A 23,390-nucleotide genomic window follows, 5' to 3' on the forward strand; every position below is an offset into this window, starting at 1 on the left:
CGACCAAGCATCACCTTTTCCATGTGCGTTTTGTTCCATGAATTGGATGTTGTAGAATATATCTAGGTTGGGTTAGAAGATAATAGTTGCAGTTCTCACACTTCACGTAAAATCTCGGGAACATGGCTTCTCTCACTATACTGGAACTCTTGTTGCCTTCCTTGGTCCTGATGTAAAGTCTCTGCCCGGAACCCTATCCAGTTGTGGTGATCCTCATGCTTTTTGAACCCGAAAGAACACACACAGTCAAGAAATGGAAGAGCGAGGTAGAATTTAGAATATAACATCTGGAATGCGGCCTCTGTATTGTTCAAACGGCTCCAGGAATGGTCTTGTGTGATGAAACTACATTTTATATTAGCTAAGCCGGTCCTACGCCCCCACAGCAATCACTTGTTGGCCAAGGTGAAGGGCTTACTAAAAGTCGTGATCTAGAAGATCCGGGTTAATCTATAAGCCACAGGTTAGTAAAAGCGACATATCATCCTTTACATAGCCTTGCCTTAATGTGATTCCGAATTTGATCCGTATTATCCAGAAGGCCAATACTGACTAGACTATATTGTAAATTTTGCTGATTCGTACGATCTCTGAATAATACTAACATCCGCCGTCATGGCCTACGCGCAGTGTATGGACTAATGTAGAATCATCCTTGTGGCAAAAGAGACGGTGTCGGTTGCTGGCGTAATGGCAGCGGAAATGCTTCTCGTTCACGCCCAATGTTATGCTGCAATTCGAAATAAAGTCATGCGCCATGGCCTGTAATTGCAACGGTGACTACTTGCATCAACTACCTGTCATTCATTGCCTTTATATGTGTATGAGACAGTAGTTAATCAATATTCCACCTGGCAATGCCATGAGGCTTAGAAGTTGACCAAGGCGGAGCAAAACCAAGTCTAACTTGCCGAGCCAGAATGGCCTCATGGCCACCGATGCAACCATTCAACTAGCTGCAGGCTGAACCAAAAGGCAACGTAAGGATACCCTAATATTGGTCAGAATCCGAAGTTTAAGAAACACGAACTGGCTTTTCCCTTGACCCGATGTACGATTGATTGGCCCTCATGGAGGAGTGTCACATGTGCTCGCCTCACTTCCCCTCTTTCGGTTTCTATTGTTTTCTATTTGGTGCCGAGGCGTCAGGCTGCGGCAACCCACCACGGCTTCGTTGCCCGATTTGTCAGCTTCCTTCCCCCGTGTGACATCGGAAAGGAAGGGAAAAGCCATGTCACTGGTCACTAGATAAGGTCATGTAGTTTAGGCGGCAAAGCATGCCAAACAGGCCGTTCGTGACTGCTGCCTGATTTAACCTCCTCACGTGTAGGGCGATAGTAGACATGTTTTCTCGTCGTCTCCAAACAAGGAGTGGTACTTCTCTCAGCTCATATCTCAATTCTTACTTTTCTCTAATCACAGCGAGCATATTGTAACAGCATTGAACAATCAACACCTTCGAGCAATGGTTCAGCAAAGTCTCCGGTTGCGATACATCGACTTGGACAAGTTGAAGGAAAAGCTACGAGCCTTGTTCCCATCTGGAAACTACGACATTGAGGTTGGTTGCCTGTCTCTTCTCATAAGCTGCGTTCTAGAGCTGACATACGCATATTGCTAGGAGACGGAGGAGCACTACGTTATTACGGCGCCAAGAGAATTATCCGATGTTAGCAGTGCTCACCTATAGCGGATAGAGAAGTCTCCCAGCTAACCAGGGTCAAATCAACAGGACGACATCGAAGCTGTCAGTGTGAAAAAGAAATGAACACTCACTACAATATTCGCCCTTGGGATCGTCATTTTCCCTGTGCTTCAAGATACGATGGAGGCTCTACGACGTTTGATATACAAAGCAGAGCAGAAGAACTCTAGTGGAACATCATTCTGGGCCAACGAAGCTATCAAGAACATCATGTCAGAGGACAATGTTAGGCATGCACTTATTGATAGTAGTCAAAGCGGCAGTTCTGGTTTACCAATCGAACATATTGGCAGTGCTGTCACTGGGGTCCTCCAGGGTACACACAGGATATTTGCGATCCTTGTACTAATCAGACAACCTGGACTGATTCAGAAGTTCCTCGAGTCGGACAGCTTCAAACAATCGGCTAGAGACGATGGATTGCCTTTCGGTTTACCTTACTTGAAGAAGACTCTGGGTGATGCCAATGCGACTTCAGATTTTAGTCATTGGCAGCACGGATCCTCGGCTCCGGTTTTTTCACGAAGTGTATTCGTACGCTCCTTCAAAACCGACACTGTGCTTCCCTTTACAAGAGTCAATGACAGAGGTGAAGGTAGTTTTGGTGTGGTGTTTGACATCGACATCCCTTCTACGCATCATAGATTTACACAAACACAGGTTTGACTCCCCCACGATCATCCTATGTCGCCAGTAGTTCTAATAGGTTCTCAGTTTGTGCGCAAGCAGTTCAAGTGCATAGATTCGTCCCAGGGAGATGCAATCTCCTCCAAGGCGAAACCCTCCAAGGACATCTCCTTCGAGAAAGAATTGAAGGATCTTGAGGTTCTCAGTCTGGTGTCCCATCCAAATGTCGTGCAGCTTCTAAGTTGCTACGAGTACAAAGGGGAACTCAAGAACTCAACATCATATTTCCCAATGCTACAGGTGGAACACTATCACAGGTGTTCAAAGGAGAAAGTACAGGTCCTTTCTCACCCCGAGAACTTCTTGTACTGGCACTTCCTGGACTTTGTTCCGGCCTCCGTTCATTGCATGATTTCCTCTACGTTGAGAGCGGGATTCGACTCAATCTGATAGGTCTGCATCATGACTTGAAACCACAAAACATCCTCATCAAAGACAATCGACTAATCCTAGCTGACTTTGGTCTCTCTAGACTAAAGGCAGCAGATGAGGGGTCGGAAACATCGTGGAAACTCGTCCATCCTTATTACAGCCCACCAGAATGTTTCACCGAGGAAACAGTCAAGGAGAAGCCTCGAGTGCACCGATCAAGCGACATTTGGTCACTTGGCTGTATCATCGCAGAGATGATTGCATTCCTAGCTAGTGGACCTGACGAAATTCAACAATTCTTCAAAGCGAGAAAACAGGTACGAGAATCGACGACTACGCATAGATTCCACCGCTTTGGCTCGGACGAACCAGCCGTCATGCAGCTTTTGGGCGAGCAAAGCAAAGTCAACTTGATTGAGCGTCAATTATTGAGTCGCACAGCCAAATCTATCCTTCAAGTGGACCCAAATCGTCGACCATCAGCCAATGAAGTTGAACTCAAATCTCAACACGTGGCGTTGGCGATGGTGAGCAGCACCGTTCAGGGTCAGTTCCAAGAGCTTCGCAAGAATGCAGAAACATTTTCAGCGGCTCTTGAGCACACTCGGTTCCGTAGTTGGGCCCGAGTATGCGGGATCAGTTTCTCTGCAGAGGAAGAGCCAACGGCCAAATTGCAATGGACCTGGAACAGACAGATATCAGCGACTATACTGATTACTTCGCCAAGCTAGCGGCCATTCGGGTCATGCCTGACGTACTTCAGGAACGAGAGTCATCGGGACCGTTGCCTCTCAACAGTGGCCAGCTACTTCCCGGGCGTCCTGTCGGCGACTTCTTGATGACCGAGCTTGTGGCTGGAAAAGAGGAGGATGGGCAAAGGCGTCCAGTAGTCGTTGAGTACAAAGGCTATACTGTCATGCACAGTGACCCAGCCCAAGCAAACCAGCTCCATGCAAGGTTAAAGAACATCACCGAGCTATTGAAGCAAGCAAACTCAGTTGCAGACAGCCACTCGTTTAGGATACTTGCGAAGGATACTACCAAGACCCCCAGTCAGCGCTGTGCGCGCTAGTTTACCGGCTACCTTCTAGCCATGGAGGGTTCACGACGTTAAACAAGATCCTAGACTCCCAAGCACGATTGAAGTACCAGCCCCCTTTGGAATTGTGCTACCAATTGGCGACGTCTTTGGCTACGTCTGTGGCGCATTTCCACACGGCTCGATGGCTGCATCGCAGCATCTCATCCTTCAACATTGGGTTTCACTACCAGAAGAAGGACGAGGGCTCATGGAGAGAGATCAAGCGCGGTCCCTACTTTCTGGGCTTTCTATACAGCAGGCGAGATGATATGGGGCTCACCGAAGGGCCTACAGATAAGCCGGCCACCCCTGCTACGGGCCACCCCTGCTACGGGCCAGGGTAAAAAACAAAACAATAATAATACTATAATATAGAAACAATTCAATTAAAAAATAATAATAAATTATAAAAATACTAAATCAACTATATAATACCTCGATAATACTCTTAGCATTACTTTTAAAGTTAAATTTAATTAGAATAGCGTCTTACGCCGACGATAATATAGTTATTATTAAACCTTCCTACGTATCCTCTATTATCCCTCTCTATATACGATATATATCTATCATCGTTATATACTTTTAATTAGGGTTAGGGATTATTCTTTTCTTCTTTTTTCCTCTTTCTCTTTCTAGATTTACCTCTAGGATAGACTTCTCGTACTTTAAATTACGGATCTAGCTTATTAAAATATTAAAACCCTTCTTAAGCTTCCTAAATAGATAACGCTAAGTGGTGCTATCGAATATAACATTATCACTAGTAAATAAGGTAGTGAGCTACTTAATTTACCGAGAGCTAATTAATATTATTAACTTATAAAAGGTAAATTAAGCGTACGAATCGATCGGTGGTGGCTTAAAAGGTCTAGCTTAAGCCTGCCGGTCCGCATCCCTTTTAAATTTACTATTTAAGGGTTTATTAATATTATAAGGGAAGATACTAATAGCTTTTAAACTACTTAGTATATTAATCTTTTTAAAAGCTATCTTACGAGCCTCGCATTAATACTAAATAAAATCTTTCTTACTTATCGTTATATTTTAAAGCCCTAAGTAATAGAAAGTTATTATCCGGCGGAACCTCTCTTTTAATATATAAAAGGAGCCGAGATTAAAAGGCTAAAAGAGATACGAGATATAAACAGGAAAAAAGAGGAGTTAAATCTTATTATCTAAGCATTTTAATATAAACTTTATAATAGCGTAGCTAGAATAACTATTTAATATAAAAAGCTTTTATTAATCCCCCCTACGCCGGTGTAATTTAAAGGATAAAGATCTTTTTAAGCTATATAAACGCTAGCTTATTACTTATCCACCCTTTCGGTAACGCCGCGAAGAGCTAGTCTTTAATTTCCGCCGCCAGGTCCTCCTCCGCCGTTAAGAACCATTACTACTAAACCGATAACCCTTTAAATATAACTAGCGGCGGGAGGGCTTAATTATTTACGTTAACGTATTTAATAATTAATACCTATTCGCGATTAATAAAATCTTTAACGATAATTCGTTTTAAGCCGGTAAGACCGATTACTATTTAATTATTACCGAGGCTAATTTAATTATTTATTTCGTTAACGTTATAAATATACTCGATAAGGGTATTATAAATAAAATTATAATTAAGCCTATTAAAAAACTTTTATATATTTTCCTCGGAAATTATTATAATTTATTTAAAATCTATCGATTTTAAAAAAGTAAAATTAATTAATTAATAGCGCTTATAAAACTTTTTTACTTAGTTTTTTTTAAGTATAATGTTATTATTAGCGGCCTTAAGTATACGTTAAGCGAAGATTCGAAAAATATAATAAAGAGGTAAGACGCTAAGAGTATATTACGTAAAGGTTTAAAATATAATCCGAGCCTCCTTAATTATAAAAAAGGCTTAAAAAGATTTATTTCTCTCTCGGATTATCGGACGGCCTTATATTCGCGCGGAAATCGTAATCCGCGAAATACTATATAATTTCGCGGTAAATTTAATTAATCGACTATCCGAAATAATTTAAATCGTAGCCTATAACTTTTTCTCGTTAATTATTATTATAAATAAAAAGAAAAAAAGAAGAGGAAAAGAATAATGTATTTTAATTAATTCTACGATGGAAAATGGCTAACTTATATACACATTTAGGGGTAGTGATCGTAAGGGTTAATAAGATAGAAGGGTGGCCCGTAGCAGGGGTGGCCCGTAGCAGGGGTGGCCGGCTTAATGTGTCCCATCTGCGCTACCAAGATCCTGCCTATCGAGAAGATCGCAACGTCAGATACCACCAGATGCATGACTATTATAGCCTGGGGATGGTTCTCTTGGAGATAGGTCTCTGGGAAATGCTTGAGAACATTGCGGAACGGTGGCAAAAGAAAAATTCCATGACTAAAAGCCAAGGCCGGGAAACTACCTCTTTTGAGCGTTACTTGATGGAGGATCCTGTCAAACGACTCGCTCAATCCATGGGAACTGGGTATCGCCAAGCCGTTAAGCGATGCCTGGAGGGAGATCTCAATATCCCCAGAAGTCTCAAAGGGGACGATGAGTTTTCAATTCGCCGCTCAAACTTTGTGGATCTCGTGGTGAAACAGTTATCCTCTTGTTCCTCCCAGAAACAACGCGAGGAGATGATCAGCGAAGACGACATACGACAGGAGTGGTAACCTGAGTCCAAACTTGGATGTTCTACGCTTTTATTTTTTTTTCATTGGCTTTACTTTGGTATATCCTGTGTCCGTCCTGCGGTATTCATCTTGAGATTGATCCCGTTTATGGTTGGATGAGGTCATCGTTACCATTTCCATCTCCCGACGCCCCTTTTCATTCTCTTAATTTCGAAAAAGTTCCTGGCCTTTCCTTCATCTTTCAACACAGCCTCCATTAGTTCCACAATCTTTGTCGTTTGGATGTGGTCCGCTCCAAGACTGACTCTGGATCTCGCGAGCAGAGGTGGAAGCAGCCGTCGGCACTCATCATGGTTCCCCCTCTTGTATAGAACTCTTGCGATATTATTCTGCGTAGTGATTACTTCCAAACTGCCACTCCCGAATCGTTGGTGAAAGCCCTGCCTGGCATGTTCATAACCCTGGAGCGCGTCTTCGAACTTTCCCAGGCGCCTTTCCAAGTCTGCAAGATTGTGTACTTCGTACATAGCTTCGTATCGACCGTCCCAATGTTGTCGAAGCTTCAACTTAATCTCGTTATAGAGAGGTTCGCAAGATTCTGGCTGTTGTATGTCCAGGTACTGATTAGCAAGCTTGGTCGTGAGTTGTATACTCCTCAGGCTGTCTTGCCCATGGCAACTTTCCGTGGCCTGTAGGCTACGCTGGAAACAATCAATGGCTTCCTCTCGGCGGTTCTGTGTTTCATAAAGGAGCCCAAGCGACTCAAGAGCGAACACGTATCCATCACTCTTCGTGAACTGCCGCTCTTGGTACTCCAGTTCTACCTCTTTCAAAACTCGCTCGGCTTCGATCATCCTGTTTTGCCTTCGGTAAGTCTCGCCAAGCTGTCGCTTGGTCGCAATCATGTTGGATATGGTCCAAGTGTATCCATCAGTACCACAGTTCAAGGCCTTGAGATACGCTTCTTCCGCTTCCTTATAAGCTCCGCTATCAAAATACTGAGAAGCGAGCTTTTTGGTGAGCTAGTGGCAAGTTCGCATCCTGCGTATCGAGTCGACTTTCGAGAGCAGCCACAATATCCCTAGTAAGTGCCAACGTATCGGAAGGCGTCTTCCTGTCAAAATGCTGCGGGGTGGCCTGCGCAAGTATTTGGAGGTCTGTTCTTTCCTCGTTTAATAATTCGGAGTGAAAGCACTCCCTCAAGAGCGGTATAGTCTCGCCTGCTTCGTGGGGCCTACCCGTATGAAAGTACAAACAGGCTAACTCGGCCAATGCGGTAGTCTTGTATCTGAATCGTGGATCAGATGTGCCAGGTGGCCCTCCCAGCACACGCTTGTATTTCGATATTGCTTTATCGTATGCCTCTCTGCTGTGGTATGTGCGGGCTATGTCTAGGACCAGATTAAGGGTCCTGTAATCCCACGGGCCATTTGCGTCCTCATATCTCTGCTGCAGAGGCTCGACGATATCAGGGATACTAGTGGTATCGCCGATTGTCTGTGACGCATTTAGAAGTTGCCGTGCCGCCAAGAGGGTGTATTGGTGGTAAAGACCCAGGTCTTCCTCCAAGAGGTACAATGTTCGTTTATAGTAGTCCAATGTCTTAGCGATGTCTCCTTTGACTTCGTACATATGTCCAAGATTTCCGAAGGTTCGAGCCACCAGCAACGTTTTATTCGGGTCGTGTTTATCGTGATGCCGGAAAAGGTCCACATATACTTGTTCAGCTTCATCCTCGCGACCTACCTGGTCGCTAATGACCACTGCCAGGTTACCCTGCTCGTGAATCCAGGTAGAACTCCCACGGTAACCTGGTCCAAGTCGCTCTTCCCATATAGCGCTCAATTCACGTCGCAATGAATCGGCTTCTGTATATTTCTTAAGCGTATGGCTTACAAAAGCCAATCTCTGGCTCAAACGAAGAACAGATTCATGCCTTGCACCTAAGACATCTTTGAGAGCCGTGATCTGCCTTTGGTATATATCGTACGATTTGGTGGTAACCGTGTCATCGTCAGGAGTTATCGAGTCTTCCGTCAAAAGGACATCGCGCTCCTGCAGTTGGGCGTACACCGGCGAAGCATATACCAAGTTGCTGTTCTTCAGATATTGGATCTCGTCTTCCAAGTCAACCGTGGTCCGGTTGCTTGACTGAAGGTGTTCAAGCATCTTATTGCGGTCAGGAGAGATACCAAACCCCAGTCTAGCACATAACGCAAGTTGGAATGAGGCCCATTCAGCTGATGAGCCATCTTGGCGGTTCAGCCGACCTTGCAATGATCTACAGATTGCGGCCTGTAATCTGAGGTCCATGCGGAGGAACTGGAGGGACGATCTCCTTATCTAGGGAATTAATCATATCAGCAATATAACTTGACGGTAGATGAAGAGATTTCTGCTACATACCGAAAAGGCGTCATCCCCTTGGGTGTAACCCCCACCGAGTTGCAACAATATGTTGCTACCACCTGTCCCAGGACTTCGGTTAACGATATCGGAAGTGTTCGTACCAAATTCGGAGGGGTTGATTCCCTCCAGGGCGGCCAGCTTTCGTAGCCCCTGTAACCGTTCGTAAACATTGGTCGATAGAGCAGCCGAAAATATCCCGAGCAACTCATTACGTAGACTGTTATCCAGTTCTTTGCAGCTCTTTAAACAGTCTAAAGCGAAACTTTTCAAGTTCTTGCCTTGATCCCTCAGTTGCAAGAGAACAGCCCTCGAGACTCCCGAGGTACCCTTGCTGCTGGTTGGTTGTTGGTGAAAGATGAGCCAGAGACAAACCAAAGCCAGAGAATATGTATCCGCGCACTGAGCTTCTTCTAAAGTGAAGGAATGGTCCAGCTTCACTTCAGGGGCATGCCATGGCTCGGACTTTGGTAGATACACCCCATGAGGATGCATGGGGCCGCCGAAGTAGGCTGAATATCCGAAATTAATAAGCTTCACCACGTTTCCGCCAGACTCATCCACGTCTACTAGAACGTTCTCGGGCTTCAAGTCTCCGTGTATTATCCCTGTGATATAGTTAGCTAATGCAACTTGGTTGTGGGAAGAGCCATTCAACTATACCGTGGCCGTGCAGTCGTAATACCGCGCTGGCCAGTTGTGTACACAGTTCTAATCTTTGGTGTATGGAACATGTGTTGACTTGTCGAGTAAACTCAAATAGGTTGCCAAATTTGCTTTTCTCCATTACCATTGCGGGCCAGACTGTACCGCTGGGTAGTATCTGACAGCATACTCCAAGAAGTTGAACGACATTCGGCTCGTTGCACAGGTGCGGGAGTTTCAGCATATTGATCTCGTGAACGAACACACGGAGGGCTTTGTCGGTATCTTGGATCTGGACGGTAGGGTCTCTGGCTTCTACGAACTCGGCATCCCGAAAAACCTTGAAGACGATACTGGCCTCATTGTCGACTGGTGACTGAAACACATTAGCCGTTCCTCCGTGGCCCAGAGGCCTAGATCGTCTCTCCCATTTGAAAGGCAAGAAGTCGATATTCAGCTGCTGCGCCGCGGCGAGCGCTGAAACCAAATCCAATGGACCCTGTTGTTCGATGCCAGTGTTGACGCTGTGGGATGACCAACGAGCTAATGACGTCACCTCGTTACTGGACGACACAAGGCTACCAGACAATGCGTCGTCGAAAAGCATGATCCAGGCGGCCGACCTATGAGTTCTTTTTGGTATCTTTTGTTTGCCCCGTAGTATGTAGGAATGAAAGATATGGAGTATTCAAGTCAAGGTTCTCATTCTTAGAAGCGTCGCAAAGAGCGCCGTAGTTTACCAGGTTGGTGGGAGGATGGTCGACTTACCCCAATTGAACTCCAAGCCGTATATGTACTCCGAAGCACTTAGGTACGCCCAGCGGTACACCAGCAGTGACTGAAGTTCTGTACGCCAATGCTGACGTACCGTATCTGCGTTCAGGCTATGCCAATCACTGGGAGTAGACCTCATCAACTCGCTCCATGTTAAATTGCAAAAAGGTACGCTTCTTACATATTACATGCCGTGCTGTATCTGAACCTTGGAAGCACCCGGACCCACGTACTGTTGAGGTCTCGTGGTAAGGGCCTCGGCAAGCTATATTGACAAAGGTTTGGTTCTTGGGATTCTGCAACCGCCACTAACACTATCTGATATATGCTTATGCGCAACAATATGCCCAAAAAGCCACCTGAAGGCTGAGCCTATACTTTCCCGAGATAGTGACCGAGCCGTCCCCGGCCACTCTTCATGATCTCCTAACCAAGGGCGATATCCGAGTTCACGATAACGGGCCCGAAACCCTGGTGTCAGGAACGGAAGGGTGCTGCTGCCAGAAAGAGCTCTCGGTCCGTTATCAATTGGCGCCACCGCCGTGGGCAGTGGCATCAATCAATCAGCAGCTGTCTGCGCGATACGTACATGTATGTAGGCCACTTGTCACGATAAGGTTCTGACCTCTGGAGGGCCGGCCACACGGGTGACAAAATCGCATTGCAAGCGCAGCCACAAAGTCAGACGGGCATCACCGTATATTCGCAATGAGCTTTTACATGCGGAAAAAAAAACCCAGAATACGTCAAGGCATCAATGATCGCAGACAGACATCATCATCAAAGGCCAAATTGCGTGTGCTTCGTCTTTCATCATCATCTTCTTCTTCAGCTATAGAAGGAGGTAAAAGCAGTTCAAAACAAGCATATGCGAATTTTTCCGCCGCCGTTTAATATGCTTTTTCGCTGAGTCTTCGTCAGGCGTTAATGTACAGAAAAGACCAAAAAGTAGTAGTACGCGGAGAAGAAATGTCCAAAAATTCTCTCTCGGCCCCCGATAAAGAGAGAAAATATAAAAAAACACCAACCAATCGTTTCAAGACAAGCCTGCATCTAGAGTAGGTTTTGCTCATTATGTCTCTCAAGTGGTATCTCCCCCTTTGCGCCCCTAACCAACTCAGTTTTTGATTTGAGCTTTCTTTTCTGGTTTTATTTCTTCCAGACCAGCTCGACGACTTCGTCCATCTCGCCTATTTCGGCATTGCCTCGCCAGACGTAGAGTTGCCTCAGGACGCCCTTGTCGTCGATGCTGGCATCTTCAAACAGAAAGCTCTTCTTGGCGTCGGGGTGGATGACAGGCCGGAAGGGTCCGATGCTGAAATCGAAGCCGTTGTTGAGATTCGACGCCGTCTTCTCCATGAAATTGAGGTCCAGCTCCTCCAGCCCGTCGCGGTACTTGGCGATCGAGTAACCGTTGGACAGGACCTCGTCCGTGCCGAACCGCCACCTTTGCAAGAAGCAGTCTCCGCAGAGATTCGACGCCAGAGACATCTTCTCGGGGCGCAGGTGGAACCAACTCTTCCAGTGGTGGAGGTTGATCGGCCGCACGCCCGACTCGAAGAAACCGCTGGGGTCGCCCATCAGGTCCTGCTGCCACAGCTCGTCGAGGATGGTCAGTTTGGCCTTGGAGTGCCGGTACACGCAGTCTCGAATGATGATGTCACCCTCGGGGGCGGTGGCCTCCTCGATGCACTTGAGCGCATTGTCGCCAAGCTTCTGTGCGAGCGCAGATGAGAGATATGCACCGGCGCCTCCAAAGGCCATGTAGCCAAAGTTGCGCACAGCCGCAAAGTCCTCCGAAAGGGTGCCGATGTAGTAGTCCTTCTGGTGGTCGAACTTGGCCAGCGCATCCGAGAGCGGCTTCAGATTGGGGAAGAAGGTATCGTCGTCCAAGAGCCCGTACCATTGGGTCTCGGGTGTGCTGTGGTTGAGCATATGGACCAGCACGGTGAAATGCGACTGACTCGTGGTGAAGGAGTCGTCCAGGGCCCTCACAAGGGTGGCATTTATGTGCGCATCGGCAAACCGTTTGTTGAGAGCCTTTAGCTCGGCGGCCGTTCGCTCCGGCATGTCGGTGACCAGGGCGATCAGCTGCGCGTCGGTGTCCGCCATCCAATGTGCAAATGTGTCCACCGAGCTCGCGTCGTTAAGACGATCGTAGCCGGTCGAAATGCCGAAGATCATGTTGTTAAACTTCTCTTTGGGATATGGTTTCGGGACGTCGAGCTTGATGGGGATACACTGGGGAAGCTTGTTCGCAGCGCAGTTCTTCATGTCGATGGTGGTCTCTCCCTCCCCCGTGAGAGGGGTCGAGATGTTGACGACCTCGTTCCTGTTGACATCGGCCGAGAAGACGGGCGTGATACAGCGACGGCTGTACTTGACGTGACTACTTAGTTTCAGTTCTTTGCCGGTCTTGCCCAGGAAGTCGAGCTCGGTCGGGCAGTTGTTTGGCGGCGGTGGTGGGTGTTCGTCGCCGTGGTCGAACTTGGGGGATTCAGCAGGTGGGGCCGGCGTCGCCGCCGTCTTGTGCTCTTCTGCGCCTGGTTGGCCCGAAGGCTTCGCTGCTGGTGGTGGCGGCGGCGGAGGCGGTGGCAGTGCTTCGTTTTCTGAGGCTGCTGGAGGCTTTTGCCCAGCATCTGCCTGAGGAGCGCCATGGGGTTTCTTATCGTCGGTGTCGGCGACAGGGCGATCGTCGTGAGCAGCCGGGGCTGCGGGGGCGGCTGCTGTTCGATTTTGCCTACGGAAGCCTCATTCTTGGAGCCGGCGACGGGAGGGACGACCGGGGCCGGTGGTTTGGGACTGCTAGGCTGCTGTTGCAGGCTGTTGGGCGGTGGGCGGAACGGGTCATCGTCGTAGAGGTAGTAGTTTGTGCCAATGACGAGGAACAGCAAGACCAGCCCCGTCAAGAGGACGACGCGGGGAACTTTGCTGGGAAACATGGAGGACGGCTCAACGTGGGAGTGGAGACAGCATCGCCAATTAAACAGGTTCGAGTCGGGTGGCCCTCGATGCGGCACGGGCGGCGCCGGTGGGGGAAAGGCGAGTGCGCGAGTCGGAGTCGGAAATCGGGAAGCTTTGTCTCGTGTGGCTGCTACTATTCTGACTGACGGAGTGGTGGAAGGAAAAAAAAAGAGAGGAAGAAAGGTAAGGTTGGCAGGTGGGTAAAGTACTTGAGGTGGTGGTGACGATGGTGAGGACGGTGTCAACTGCCAATTGCGCGCCGGTCGGGTGGGTGGACAGAAATTAGGCCCGACGTTCAAGGATGTCGTATTGTGCGAATGACCGAGCAAGCGTCGCAGTTGGGTAGCACAGAACAGAATACGAGCTCGAGAGAGAAAAGGGACAGAAGAAACAGAGGAGGGGCCTCGGGCTGGGCTGGGCAATGGCCAAAAATAAAAGGCTGAAAAGATGGCGAAGGTCAAGTCAAGTCGGGGCTCCAGCACCATCGAATGCGATTAAAGATGACGGGTGGTGGTGATGGATGGGACTGGAGGAGGGAAGAGACGCGAGATCAAACGGCGCCGCCCTTTGGCGTGGAAGTTGAGGGGGGGGGCCTTGAAATGTTCGGATGCCTTGTAGGGAATGGCTTCTGATAGTTTGCAGTGTGCAGTTTGCAGTGTGCAGATGTTGCCAAGACCTTAAACGCCAGCTAAGGTCGATGGTTACTGGAAGGTACAGCCGCAGTTTAATAAGGAGGCAAAAGAGTTGCAGCTGGAATCCGTCTGGGAAAAGGGTCTATTTCTTCTTTTTCATTTATTAAGATTGATCGAATGGGACTAGGTGCTATCATCCTACATGCATCCTTCGTGCTCCTCCACTGTTCAGCTCCCGCCGCCCGCTGTGTAGGTGCGTTGGTACATGATGGCGCATCAGCACATCAATCAATCAATCAATCAGTTGCGATACGATATCAGCACGGACAGACAAACTCCTAACCAGCCTGGCTGCTGCGTTGCGTGGTATGCGTTGCGTTGCGGTGTTTGTAACTTTGTGTGTACATGTTGATCTCCGTCTGCGGTAGACACAGACTTACGTGTACGACCGACATTACGAAGTGAAGATCCCAAGTGCCACTTGTGACCTGCCGTCACACAATTGTCATCGTGCTTCCCTTTTCCTCTCAACCGTTTGGTGTCCCGCCTATCATCCGCCCTTGCACTCTGTTCATCTCCTGTTCTCGGGCTTACTTCTGACTCGCCCATCTGCCCATCATGATCTAGATTGGTTGGCGTGCAGCATCGTCCAGCACTCGTCCTCGACCTGGTTGTCCTTGTCCCGCGATAAGGGACCCTTAGCAGCCAGGTACAGCAGGCTAATGGGGGGCTAGGCGGCTAGCTGCCTCTGCCAGACTTGCAGACCCAGCAAGCTGAATTCATTAACGGGTTTGGGTCTTAGGATCCAGGGGCTAGAGGGCTAGGGAGCGCTTAGTGGGGCACTTGCGAAGAGCTGGCTCGCTGCGAATCTACTACTAGGTACGAGCGCGCTGGCTGCTGTGCTACTGCTGCTCGCATCATGCCATTCATCTCGCAGTGGCGGCGGCCCGTGCAAGGCTGGACCTTTTATCTGACACGATGCACTTTTTCTTTTTGATGGCTCTTCATTCACGCGTATGCGATGATGGGAGGTAGAAGAAGCGGTAGATCTCAACAGGGCAGGCAATTGATGTAACGGACACGGCAGCACGGGTGAACGGCTCGAGGGGACGTGAACCATGGTTGAGGAACCGCTGGAACCCGCCTTGATCTGCGCCCCAAGTATGGGGATAAAGTTTAGTTGACATTGTGTCCATTTTGCCCGTCAAAGAAAATGTCTGACCCGTCTAGAATGTCAAATGTCTGCCCGCCATGCCTGCCAAAATGCCCGCCAAGCCCATCCCAAGCCCTGGGCCAAGCCTTACCCACTGAGGGTCTAGCGGCTACGTCGGCTTCGGGGCAGATGGGCAATGATCCCTTCAAGTAGTCGTCTATTGGGCATACTTGTAGCAATGATTAATGGGAAAAATTCTAGAACCGAGACTCTTTTCAAAGGGGGCCTATCATGCTGAACCATGATATTGTGCCAATTATGAGATAGATCAGTTCAGGCATGTTGAGTAGAGGCCAGATCTGGGAAACCATTTCCACCACTCAAAACCAGACGTCGGCTTCGCATACTTGCGACATGCCACCACGCCGCGCGGCATCCTTGGGTCGGCAACATTGAAACAAACCCATCCGTTATGTAATTGTGTCGGGAAGATCCCTTGCGTGCTGTACCAATAGGAGGCATAGGCGCACCTAGGATGGGATACCCTAGGTTTTTTTTTGCCTGTTCCTTTTCCTTCCCTTCCCTCCTTTTTCCTCCTTTTTCCTCCCTACCCGCTCGGAACCCTGCCGGGAATCCTGCCCCGATGGAGAAAGTCGCGTTTGTTAGTTGCGTTGCCCGACATCCAAATGGCAGGATCTGGCCCCCGGCCAATGCAAGATGTGATGATGCTGCACAGCCGGCCTTTTAGCCGATCGCCTGATCGCCCGTTCGCGTTCTCCTTTGGACGACATGACTTATCTTTGGCAGCAATGACATATGCACGTCACTCCTGTCCCACCATTAAAGGTTTTGTTGAATGTTACTCATCATTGAATTCATTGCTTCAATTAGTACACGAGGGGTGGCATAATTTCCTACGCTGTACTACCATCCAGCATATAACCCGCCAACCAGATACACGTAGATATCCATCTCCTCATCAGCCGCCATCCAAAAAACGTAGGTATCCAGTCAGAGCCAATTTAAGGATGAACCCACACAGCATACACCGCCTGCCCCTACTCATACCTCCATGAGATGAGTTGAGATAGCATCGAGGTCCGATGTCAGCTGGGCCCCATAACAATTCCTTGTTTTTCACGGCCGGCGAGCAACCTCGTCCAGCGCCGAAAGCGCCCGCCGCAAATCCGCCGCGACGCGCCGGGCATCATTGCACTCGCGCTCCATCCCCCGGATCGCCCGCTCCTGAGACCGTATGTTGGCCTGCAACTTCTCCAGCCGCTGCTTGAGGTCCTCCGACTGCCTGTCGATCTTGTCCAGCAAATGCGGGGTTGCTCTGTTCTGCTGCGCCGGCGGTGGTGCCGATGATGAGGGTTTGTTTTTGGCTGATCCTCCTTTTCGGGCCCTCGCCGTGCGACGGGGAGGGGGCCGTTTGGGGCTGGTATCGGCATTGTTGTTGGCCGGTTCCAGCTCCCTTCTGTTTGCACCGCGACGAGGGTTGCGGCGGGGGCCTTCGTTCGTGGGGGTTGTGGGATGTGCAGGCTGTGCTCGGTGTGCTGCTTGGGTGTCTTGTCCTCGTGGGCCAGGTCGGTAAGAGTCTGATCTGGGCGCCTCCGACACGGGACTCGGTTCGGTTCGCACCATGATGCTGTCTAAAAATCTGTCGACCTGCTGGTCTCGGGGTGCATCAGCAGGCGTCTGGGCAGGTTCAGCTCCGCTGCGCTGATCGTGGTAGTTTCGTGTGAGAGGTCGTGGTTGATTCTGGCCTCCTCTTCCTCGGCCCCCAGGTCTTCCTTCTTGGAGTCCTGCGCCGGTTTGGCTACCTCGATGCTGTTCCTGGTCAACTCTCTGCAGTTGATGCTGCAGGTCGGGAAGCCTCGGTGCCGCATCGTTCTGGATCCGATCTCTTGCCGCGTTTCCGGGACGGGGTCGTAAGTGGCGGGATAAGGAGGTGTTGGGAACGGCCTGCTCTCCTCGGTTGTCGGGCATATCCTGCTGATGTTGCTGCTGACGAGGACGTGTTGACGGAGACTCCTCGGCGCCCTCACGATCAGCCCCATCGCCTGGGGCAGGTGTTACCTGCCTGTCTGCCTCCCGGAACAGCTCAGGGTTCTTCTTCAACTCCCCAAGCACTATGATCTTGACCATGAGCACCTTCATCTGCGCTTCTGCCGCGATGTCCTTTCTCCCCGGCATCCTGGCTTCGCTGATGAGACTTCTGTTGGTCTTCTGCCAATACTCGAAGACCAGGTCCAGCGCCTTGGCGATAGCCTCTTCAAGGGTGAGCCCCTTGACGTCCATGTTGGCCCACATTTTGGCGCGACGCTCCTCCTTGATCGGCGTGTATGTTTTGGTCGCGTGTCCGTGGAAGAGGGCTTCCCTCATGTTGAGCTTCTCGAACTCGTCTTCGAGCTTGACTCTCGCGTAGTCTATCGCGCGATAGACCTCGGAGCCTGGAGTGGCATTGTCCATGATGGATAGGGGAGGTTGGTTGCTGTCCCGAAAAATATGCTGTGTGGAGAGTCGTGTTGGGGATTGGGGGTGAAGGTAAAAGTGTAGTGGTTAGGTGGTGGAAGGTTTCTTGAGAAAAGTGAAGGGAGATTGGAGGGCGGTTGCTGGGAAGCTGCAAGACTACAAACGCGCGTATCAGTTGCAGTCGCGCTCGTCGTCCAGTGGGCGAGTTCGCTTCTGATCCAACCCTTCTGGGCATCTCATCGGACTGAACGCGTGCCAGCTGCGGGTAGGTCTTTCGAGTCAAGAAACGCGTTGCAGCACCAGTAAGTACATTTGGTCCGTCCCCTTTCCTCTCGCTGAGAGCATACCTACCCCGAAACGCAGCATGCTGTTTCGACTCTGCACTCGTCGGATCTTCCGCATCAATGCAAATTCCTCTATTCATATTCATCATCCGCCAAGTCAGCAGTGGTATGCCAACAAGGTTCAACAAGCAAGGAACTCATCATCGATAGTTCTAACCATCCACCCTGTATACCAGTATGGACATATTGCGTTTGTCAAACGGTAGTGAGCTGCAGTTCCATGTCATAATACACATCACATCTCCCTAGAGCATGTTTTACTCCCCGCTTTCAGGAAGACATTCACAACAACAAAAACATAGCCAGCAGTTCATCATGTCGGTCTCGGGTGAACCATTTCCTGCCCAAACGCGCCGCATCGCCTTCGCCCCTTTCAAGCATCATTGTCGCCGTTCGAAGTCCTCGCGCGCTTGGTCTGGCGCGTAGGACTCAAGTTGCCAACTCCCGCTCCTCCTGCTCCTCCTCCTCCTCCATCATTGCCCTCATCAGCATCAATATTCGCAGCCGCAGCCGTCCGCTTCGAAGGACGGCGGTTCAACGCGTAGGAGTTCATGCTGTGCATGTTGTTGTGTATTGGTGTTTGGGGTAGCCTTTGTCGCGGAGGTGGATGCATGCCCGCCGCCGCCGCCGCCGCCGAGGATGAAGAAGAAGAAGAAGAAACAGCAACAGCGCTTCCTCCTACTGCCCCACCGCCGACGCCGCCGCCTCCGCCGACAGCGCCGCTGCTGCTTCGTCCACCCAGTAGTATGCTGCCGACATTGTCACCAATCGCTCTCAGTACACCTCCACCTCCTCCCCGTGCCCGCCTTCTTCGTCCGCCACCAGTGTCCTGGTCGTCAAACCCACCATCATTGAGCACGTCAAAGGTCTCGGGCCCATACATCCTCTTCCCCACCGGCGAAGGCCGCAGCGCATCCGGCTGCACGATCCTTCCTTCATCCTCTACGTCTCCGTCTCCATCCCCATCGCCTACCAGTAATAACGTATCGATGGGCGCCAAGTAGTACCGACAAGCATACCCCAGCGCCGCATTGCACTGCTGCAGCGCCATCCCCACCATCTCGTGCCGCACCGCGTCCACATCCACCCAGCCCGAGCCGGCCTCGAAAAAGCGCTCGTCCTCGTACTCGGCGGCGCCGGGGCAGGCGTAGGCGGTTGCTCGCTGTAGCAGTTCGCGCACGAGGTGGAAGCAGCGGACGCCGGACTCCCAATGCGGTGACGATGGCGGTTGCTGTATATTAACACCAGACAGCCCTGGTGCTGCTGCTGCTGGTGGTGGTACTGCTGGTGGAAGCACAGTAGACGGCGCTACCCAAATCTCCCGCCGCATCTTCGCCGGCACGATCTCGATCCCGCCCACTTCGAAGATCTTCACAAGCCGCTCCGTCACGCGCTGCACGCGCTCCTTGCTCTCGGCGCTGACACCGCTGCTGCCGTCGCTATCGCTGCTCCATTCGGGGTCCACGACGGCGAAGTCGGTGACTTGGTCGTAGACCGCGCCCCGGAACCACGTCTCCGGGCTGCGTTTCAAATGTAACACGCAGAGGAACCACTGGTGACCACCCGTATCGACGGGCCAGAAGACGTATTCGCCGTGGTCGCGGATGTCGTGGAAGAAGGCGGGGTACTGTTCATATTCTTCTTCCTCCTCCTCCTCCTCCTCCTTCTCTTCTTCTTCTTCATCTCTTTCGCCATCTTCGTCATCGTCGTTTTCTTCCTCTGTATCATCATCTCCATCGCCGTCGAGGAATCGTACCTTCCGCTGTCGTTTCGGCGTCCGCTGTCGCGGCGGTTGCATCTCCAAATCCTCCAACGCCTCCCTGAACGCCCCCTCATCCTCCCCAAACAGCTTGCCCTCCATCTCGGCGTACGTACTCGGTTCAAGCAACACCACAACTCGACCGCGGACCTCGTCCGGCAGGCTCTCGAGCAGGAAGTCGAGCGGGTACTTGAGGCAGTACGGACTCAGCGGGTAGTCGCGCGTGAGCTGCAACAGATTCAACGCGTACAGTTCGTCCTCGATCTTGGCGCTCAGGTCGTCGGGCAGGCGGTGGGTGTAGTTTTGGCGATGGCCGATCCTGCCGGCGCCGGGGATGTGGGTTTTGCCCACGAAGGGGACGCTGCTGTGGCGGCGGGCGGGCGGCGGGTAGGTCGCGAGGTCGCCATTGCACTGCAGTTTCGCACACGACTGAGGTTAGCGAGTCCGTACCAGATAACACTTGATCTCGGACGGACATGGAGTTCGTTTTGAGAGTGAGGGCTCCTTGCTTACCAGGACGCTGGTCCGTACGAGTTTGATGTCGTTGACTTGCCCGGCTGTGGCTGCTAGACTTTTGCGAGGAGGCATGATTCTCTTATCTCGTACAGGTATAGGCCACGCCAATACTTAGATCTGAAATGGTATGTTGGACGTAGGCAGTTTAACTTGTTTCAAGTGGTGGTGGTGACGTGGGTGGCTATCTCCCCTTCGTATCGCAGATGATTGTATGATGTAGTGAGTTCTTATTTGCTTTCCATATCCTTTGAACCAGGAGACATATCTTCCATATAGGTGCAAGAAAAGCAAAACAAAGTCTTCTTCGTTCTTGACTCTTCCAACATGTTCCCCCTCACATATAATAGCTTATGCCCATCCCTTTGTGCATCATGCATGATAGGCTTCATTCAGCCTGGACCTTTATGACCCTCATCTCTTTCTGCAACCTAAACACGAGGCCGGCTTTCATAGTCTACGATATCTAATCGAAACATCTCGATGGGTCGCTTCTGGCCATTCGTTCTGGAATCACTAGAAGAAGACATATGGGGCAGACCAGCCAAGGTTATGAGAAGGGTTTCACTTCAGCTTCATATTCGTGAATGCAATGTGCCCACCCCAATCCTCGCCTTTCCATAATCTCTTCTAGCTCTCATAAGCCTTTGCTCTTCCACGAGCTGCCATAGAAAAATCCTTCTTCACCTTTCCACCCTTTGGCATTCTTTCGCTTTCTACTCGTTTGCTTCTCCCCCTTACACCATCCCCAACAACCAAGCCACCAACGCCCCCAACACCCCCGCCAACAACAAGACCATTCCCGCCCCCTGCCCGAACGACATCGTCTCCTCGAGCCAAATCTCTACCTCTAGCGGCAGCCGTTGCATCAAACTCCCCGAGAACCCCGCGCGCCGCCTCTCCAGCACCCGCTCCCGCAGCCGCTTAGGCACGTCCCGGATCTCGACAATGCACCAATGCAGCCCTGCCGCGACATACGCCTCGGTATCCTTGTGGGTCGACTGCACATACAGCGTCTGCCGCTCGTGGTCCAGCGTCCACTCGAGCCCGTGGCTGGTCGCGACGTTGAGCTCGTGGGCGGCGTAGTGGTACTCGGGTAGGAATATTTCCGTGAGGCGGGCTTTCTTGCTGTCGCTGTTCTGGGCCATAGTAGTAGTCGCAGTAGAGGTAGACGTAGAGGCAGAAGTCCGCCACACCATCGAATACCGCAGCGTGCGATGGTCCCACTCCGACTGCACCGGCGTGCCCGCGACCTTGGCCGCATAGGGCCGAATAATCACATCCAGCACGCGCCCGCCGCGGTACAGCTCGTCCTCCTCATGTGACTGGTTTCTATAATCCGGCGGCGGCGGGATACCGTCCTCGTCGTGGTGATCCCCATTCACGACCGAAAAGTCCTCCTTATTCCACCCGTCGCCGTACTCGACCCGGTTGTCGGGGTTATAGTTCCACAGCGTGAACGCGACATGACAATCCTCCATGGCCGAGACCAGCCCGTGCATCAGCTGGCGCTGCACGTCGTAATCGCCCGTCGCGAAGGCGTGGCGGTCATTAATATCAAAGGAGATGCCCACCTCGCCGATCAGGGCCGGCACCGCCTTACCGAGGGACCGCCGGCCGTACTCGAGGATGTTGCCAATTTGTTTCTTGTAGTTGGCGCGGAGCCCGGCTTCCCCAAAGTACAGCGCCTTGAGCACAAACATGCCCCTTGACAACCCTTGTACGTTGACGCTCATCAGCCCGTGCGCCTTGGAGAAGAGCACGTTCAAATCGTAAAAGTGCGGGGCGTAGACCAGGTTCTGCGGCCGCTTGGTCGTGATGACGGTCTTGGTCGCGTAGGTCTGCATGATCGCGTTCTTCTGCTCCACCAACACGTCCTCCTGACCCTCCCACGGCGGCATAAATTCGTTGGGGATGGGTTCGAGAAGCGATAGGTGCTGCGGGTTGCCGCGCGACACACGCTCCGAGAATTTGAGCAGGAAGGGCGCCCAGCAGTCGCGGTACCACTCCAGCCGCTCGCCCTCGCGGCCGGGCCGGTGGTCGACCTCGAAGTAGTCGTCTTGGTGGATCACGGGCTTTTTCTGCTGCTCGTCCCAGCTCCAGACGCCGTGGCTGAGCCAGACGCACTTGCCCATGCCCCTTGGTCTGTCCACTGCCTCCTTCCCCTCCTCTGGTAGCCAGACAGAGCGTCCCTTGGGATCGACGAGAGAACCGTGGCTCTTGCGCGTTGGGTGCGGCCATGACTTGACGTAGAAGGGCACCTCCTGGGCATACCCGCTGCCCAAGGCCAGCGACTGCGCCAGCGAGGGACAGTGGCCGATGTGCAAATCAGTATTATAGTCCCATTTGTGGAAGCCATGCAGGTTGACCAAACCACGGTGCGGCTCGTTCATGGGGTCGAAGCCGATGCAGGCCTCGAGGTGGCCGACGGCGTCGGCGAGGCGCCCGAAGGCTTCGATGAAGGCTTCTTGCAGGAACGTCTGCACCGAGACGGCTTCTTCTTCCTTGTCGTTACTGCTTGATGATGAGCCAACGGCAGCTATGGGCGATCGTCGGCATGTGAGCTTCGGCGCCAGCGCGTCACCGGCCCAGAACAGCGTCGCCATAGTCGACGCCGCGAGCTTCTGATATCCCGAGGGCCACACAAACGGCCCACTGGGCTCGCGTGGATCGACCGTCTCCAAGTTCCGCCGCCGCTCCTCGTCCTGCCCGTGGACGTACGCAGCACCCGTATCCGTAAATGCCGCAATATCGAGCCCAGCCGCCTCAAACGTCCACCCCGGCGCGCCGCTGCCGCCACTGAACCGGCTCCAAACATCCTGGTGCCCGCAGATAAAGCACTTGATGCCGTACTCCGGCATCATCGCGATAAGATCGCGTAGGTACGCAATGTAGTCCCCATCCAGGTCCGTCTCCGGGTTCGGCCCCGCGTGCCCGATCGATTCCCACGTCACCAGCAGCCGCACCAGCGGCAGCCCCCACGCCCGCAGCCGCCGGAAATGCAGCGGCGCCTCCGCGAGCGGGAACGGCCGCCCCGTAAAGGTGACGGTCCGGTGCTCCTCGTAGAACCCCTCGGTCAGGTGCGAGAGCCCATTGGGTGTCGTGGGCAGCTTGCTCGCGCCCGAGACGTTGAGGCCCCGCAGCGCCAGGGTCCGGCCGTAGCCGTCGACGAAGTGGCCATCCTGGACGCGGATCGGGCTTCCGCCCAGTGCCTTTTCCGAGAGGTCGTGGGCCGCGTATGTCTCGTCCATC

General features: G+C 51.6%; 6 protein-coding genes across 6 annotated transcripts; 2 read left to right on the forward strand and 4 right to left on the reverse strand.

Moving 5' to 3' along the window:
* Positions 1-1,825: 1,825 nt before the first annotated feature.
* PG986_014079 (kinase domain-containing protein) lies at positions 1,826-3,836 on the forward strand (the record flags this gene model as incomplete). Its single annotated transcript, XM_066850301.1, has 4 exons — positions 1,826-2,365; positions 2,420-2,573; positions 2,633-3,390; positions 3,456-3,836. The coding sequence occupies 4 exons, from the start codon at positions 1,826-1,828 to the stop codon at positions 3,834-3,836; spliced, it is 1,833 nt and encodes a 610-aa protein (XP_066692539.1).
* Positions 3,837-6,640: 2,804 nt separating this feature from the next.
* PG986_014080 (kinase-like protein) lies at positions 6,641-10,131 on the reverse strand (the record flags this gene model as incomplete). The annotated part of the gene is made up of 4 exons (XM_066850302.1): positions 6,641-7,495; positions 7,548-8,816; positions 8,880-9,487; positions 9,792-10,131. 4 exons carry the CDS (start codon positions 10,129-10,131, stop codon positions 6,641-6,643), a joined length of 3,072 nt encoding a protein of 1,023 aa, XP_066692540.1.
* Positions 10,132-11,447: 1,316 nt separating this feature from the next.
* PG986_014081 (uncharacterized protein) lies at positions 11,448-13,240 on the reverse strand (the record flags this gene model as incomplete). The annotated part of the gene is made up of 2 exons (XM_066850303.1): positions 11,448-12,941; positions 13,043-13,240. 2 exons carry the CDS (start codon positions 13,238-13,240, stop codon positions 11,448-11,450), a joined length of 1,692 nt encoding a protein of 563 aa, XP_066692541.1.
* Positions 13,241-16,150: 2,910 nt separating this feature from the next.
* Positions 16,151-17,528, forward strand: PG986_014082 (uncharacterized protein; the record flags this gene model as incomplete). Its single annotated transcript, XM_066850304.1, has 3 exons — positions 16,151-16,300; positions 16,835-16,978; positions 17,151-17,528. 3 exons carry the CDS (start codon positions 16,151-16,153, stop codon positions 17,526-17,528), a joined length of 672 nt encoding a protein of 223 aa, XP_066692542.1.
* A 711-nt stretch (positions 17,529-18,239) lies between these two features.
* PG986_014083 (uncharacterized protein) lies at positions 18,240-20,213 on the reverse strand (the record flags this gene model as incomplete). The annotated part of the gene is made up of 2 exons (XM_066850305.1): positions 18,240-20,036; positions 20,139-20,213. 2 exons carry the CDS (start codon positions 20,211-20,213, stop codon positions 18,240-18,242), a joined length of 1,872 nt encoding a protein of 623 aa, XP_066692543.1.
* A 662-nt stretch (positions 20,214-20,875) lies between these two features.
* On the reverse strand, positions 20,876-23,389 carry PG986_014084 (uncharacterized protein; the record flags this gene model as incomplete). Its single annotated transcript, XM_066850306.1, has 1 exon — positions 20,876-23,389. One exon carries the CDS (start codon positions 23,387-23,389, stop codon positions 20,876-20,878), a length of 2,514 nt encoding a protein of 837 aa, XP_066692544.1.
* Between the last annotated feature and the right edge of the window lies 1 nt (position 23,390).

The sequence above is a fragment of the Apiospora aurea genome, assembly GCF_038362705.1.
Source record: "Apiospora aurea strain CBS 24483 chromosome Unknown utg000010l_segment0_segment0, whole genome shotgun sequence".
In the NCBI taxonomy this organism is placed as follows: domain Eukaryota; kingdom Fungi; phylum Ascomycota; class Sordariomycetes; order Amphisphaeriales; family Apiosporaceae; genus Apiospora; species Apiospora aurea.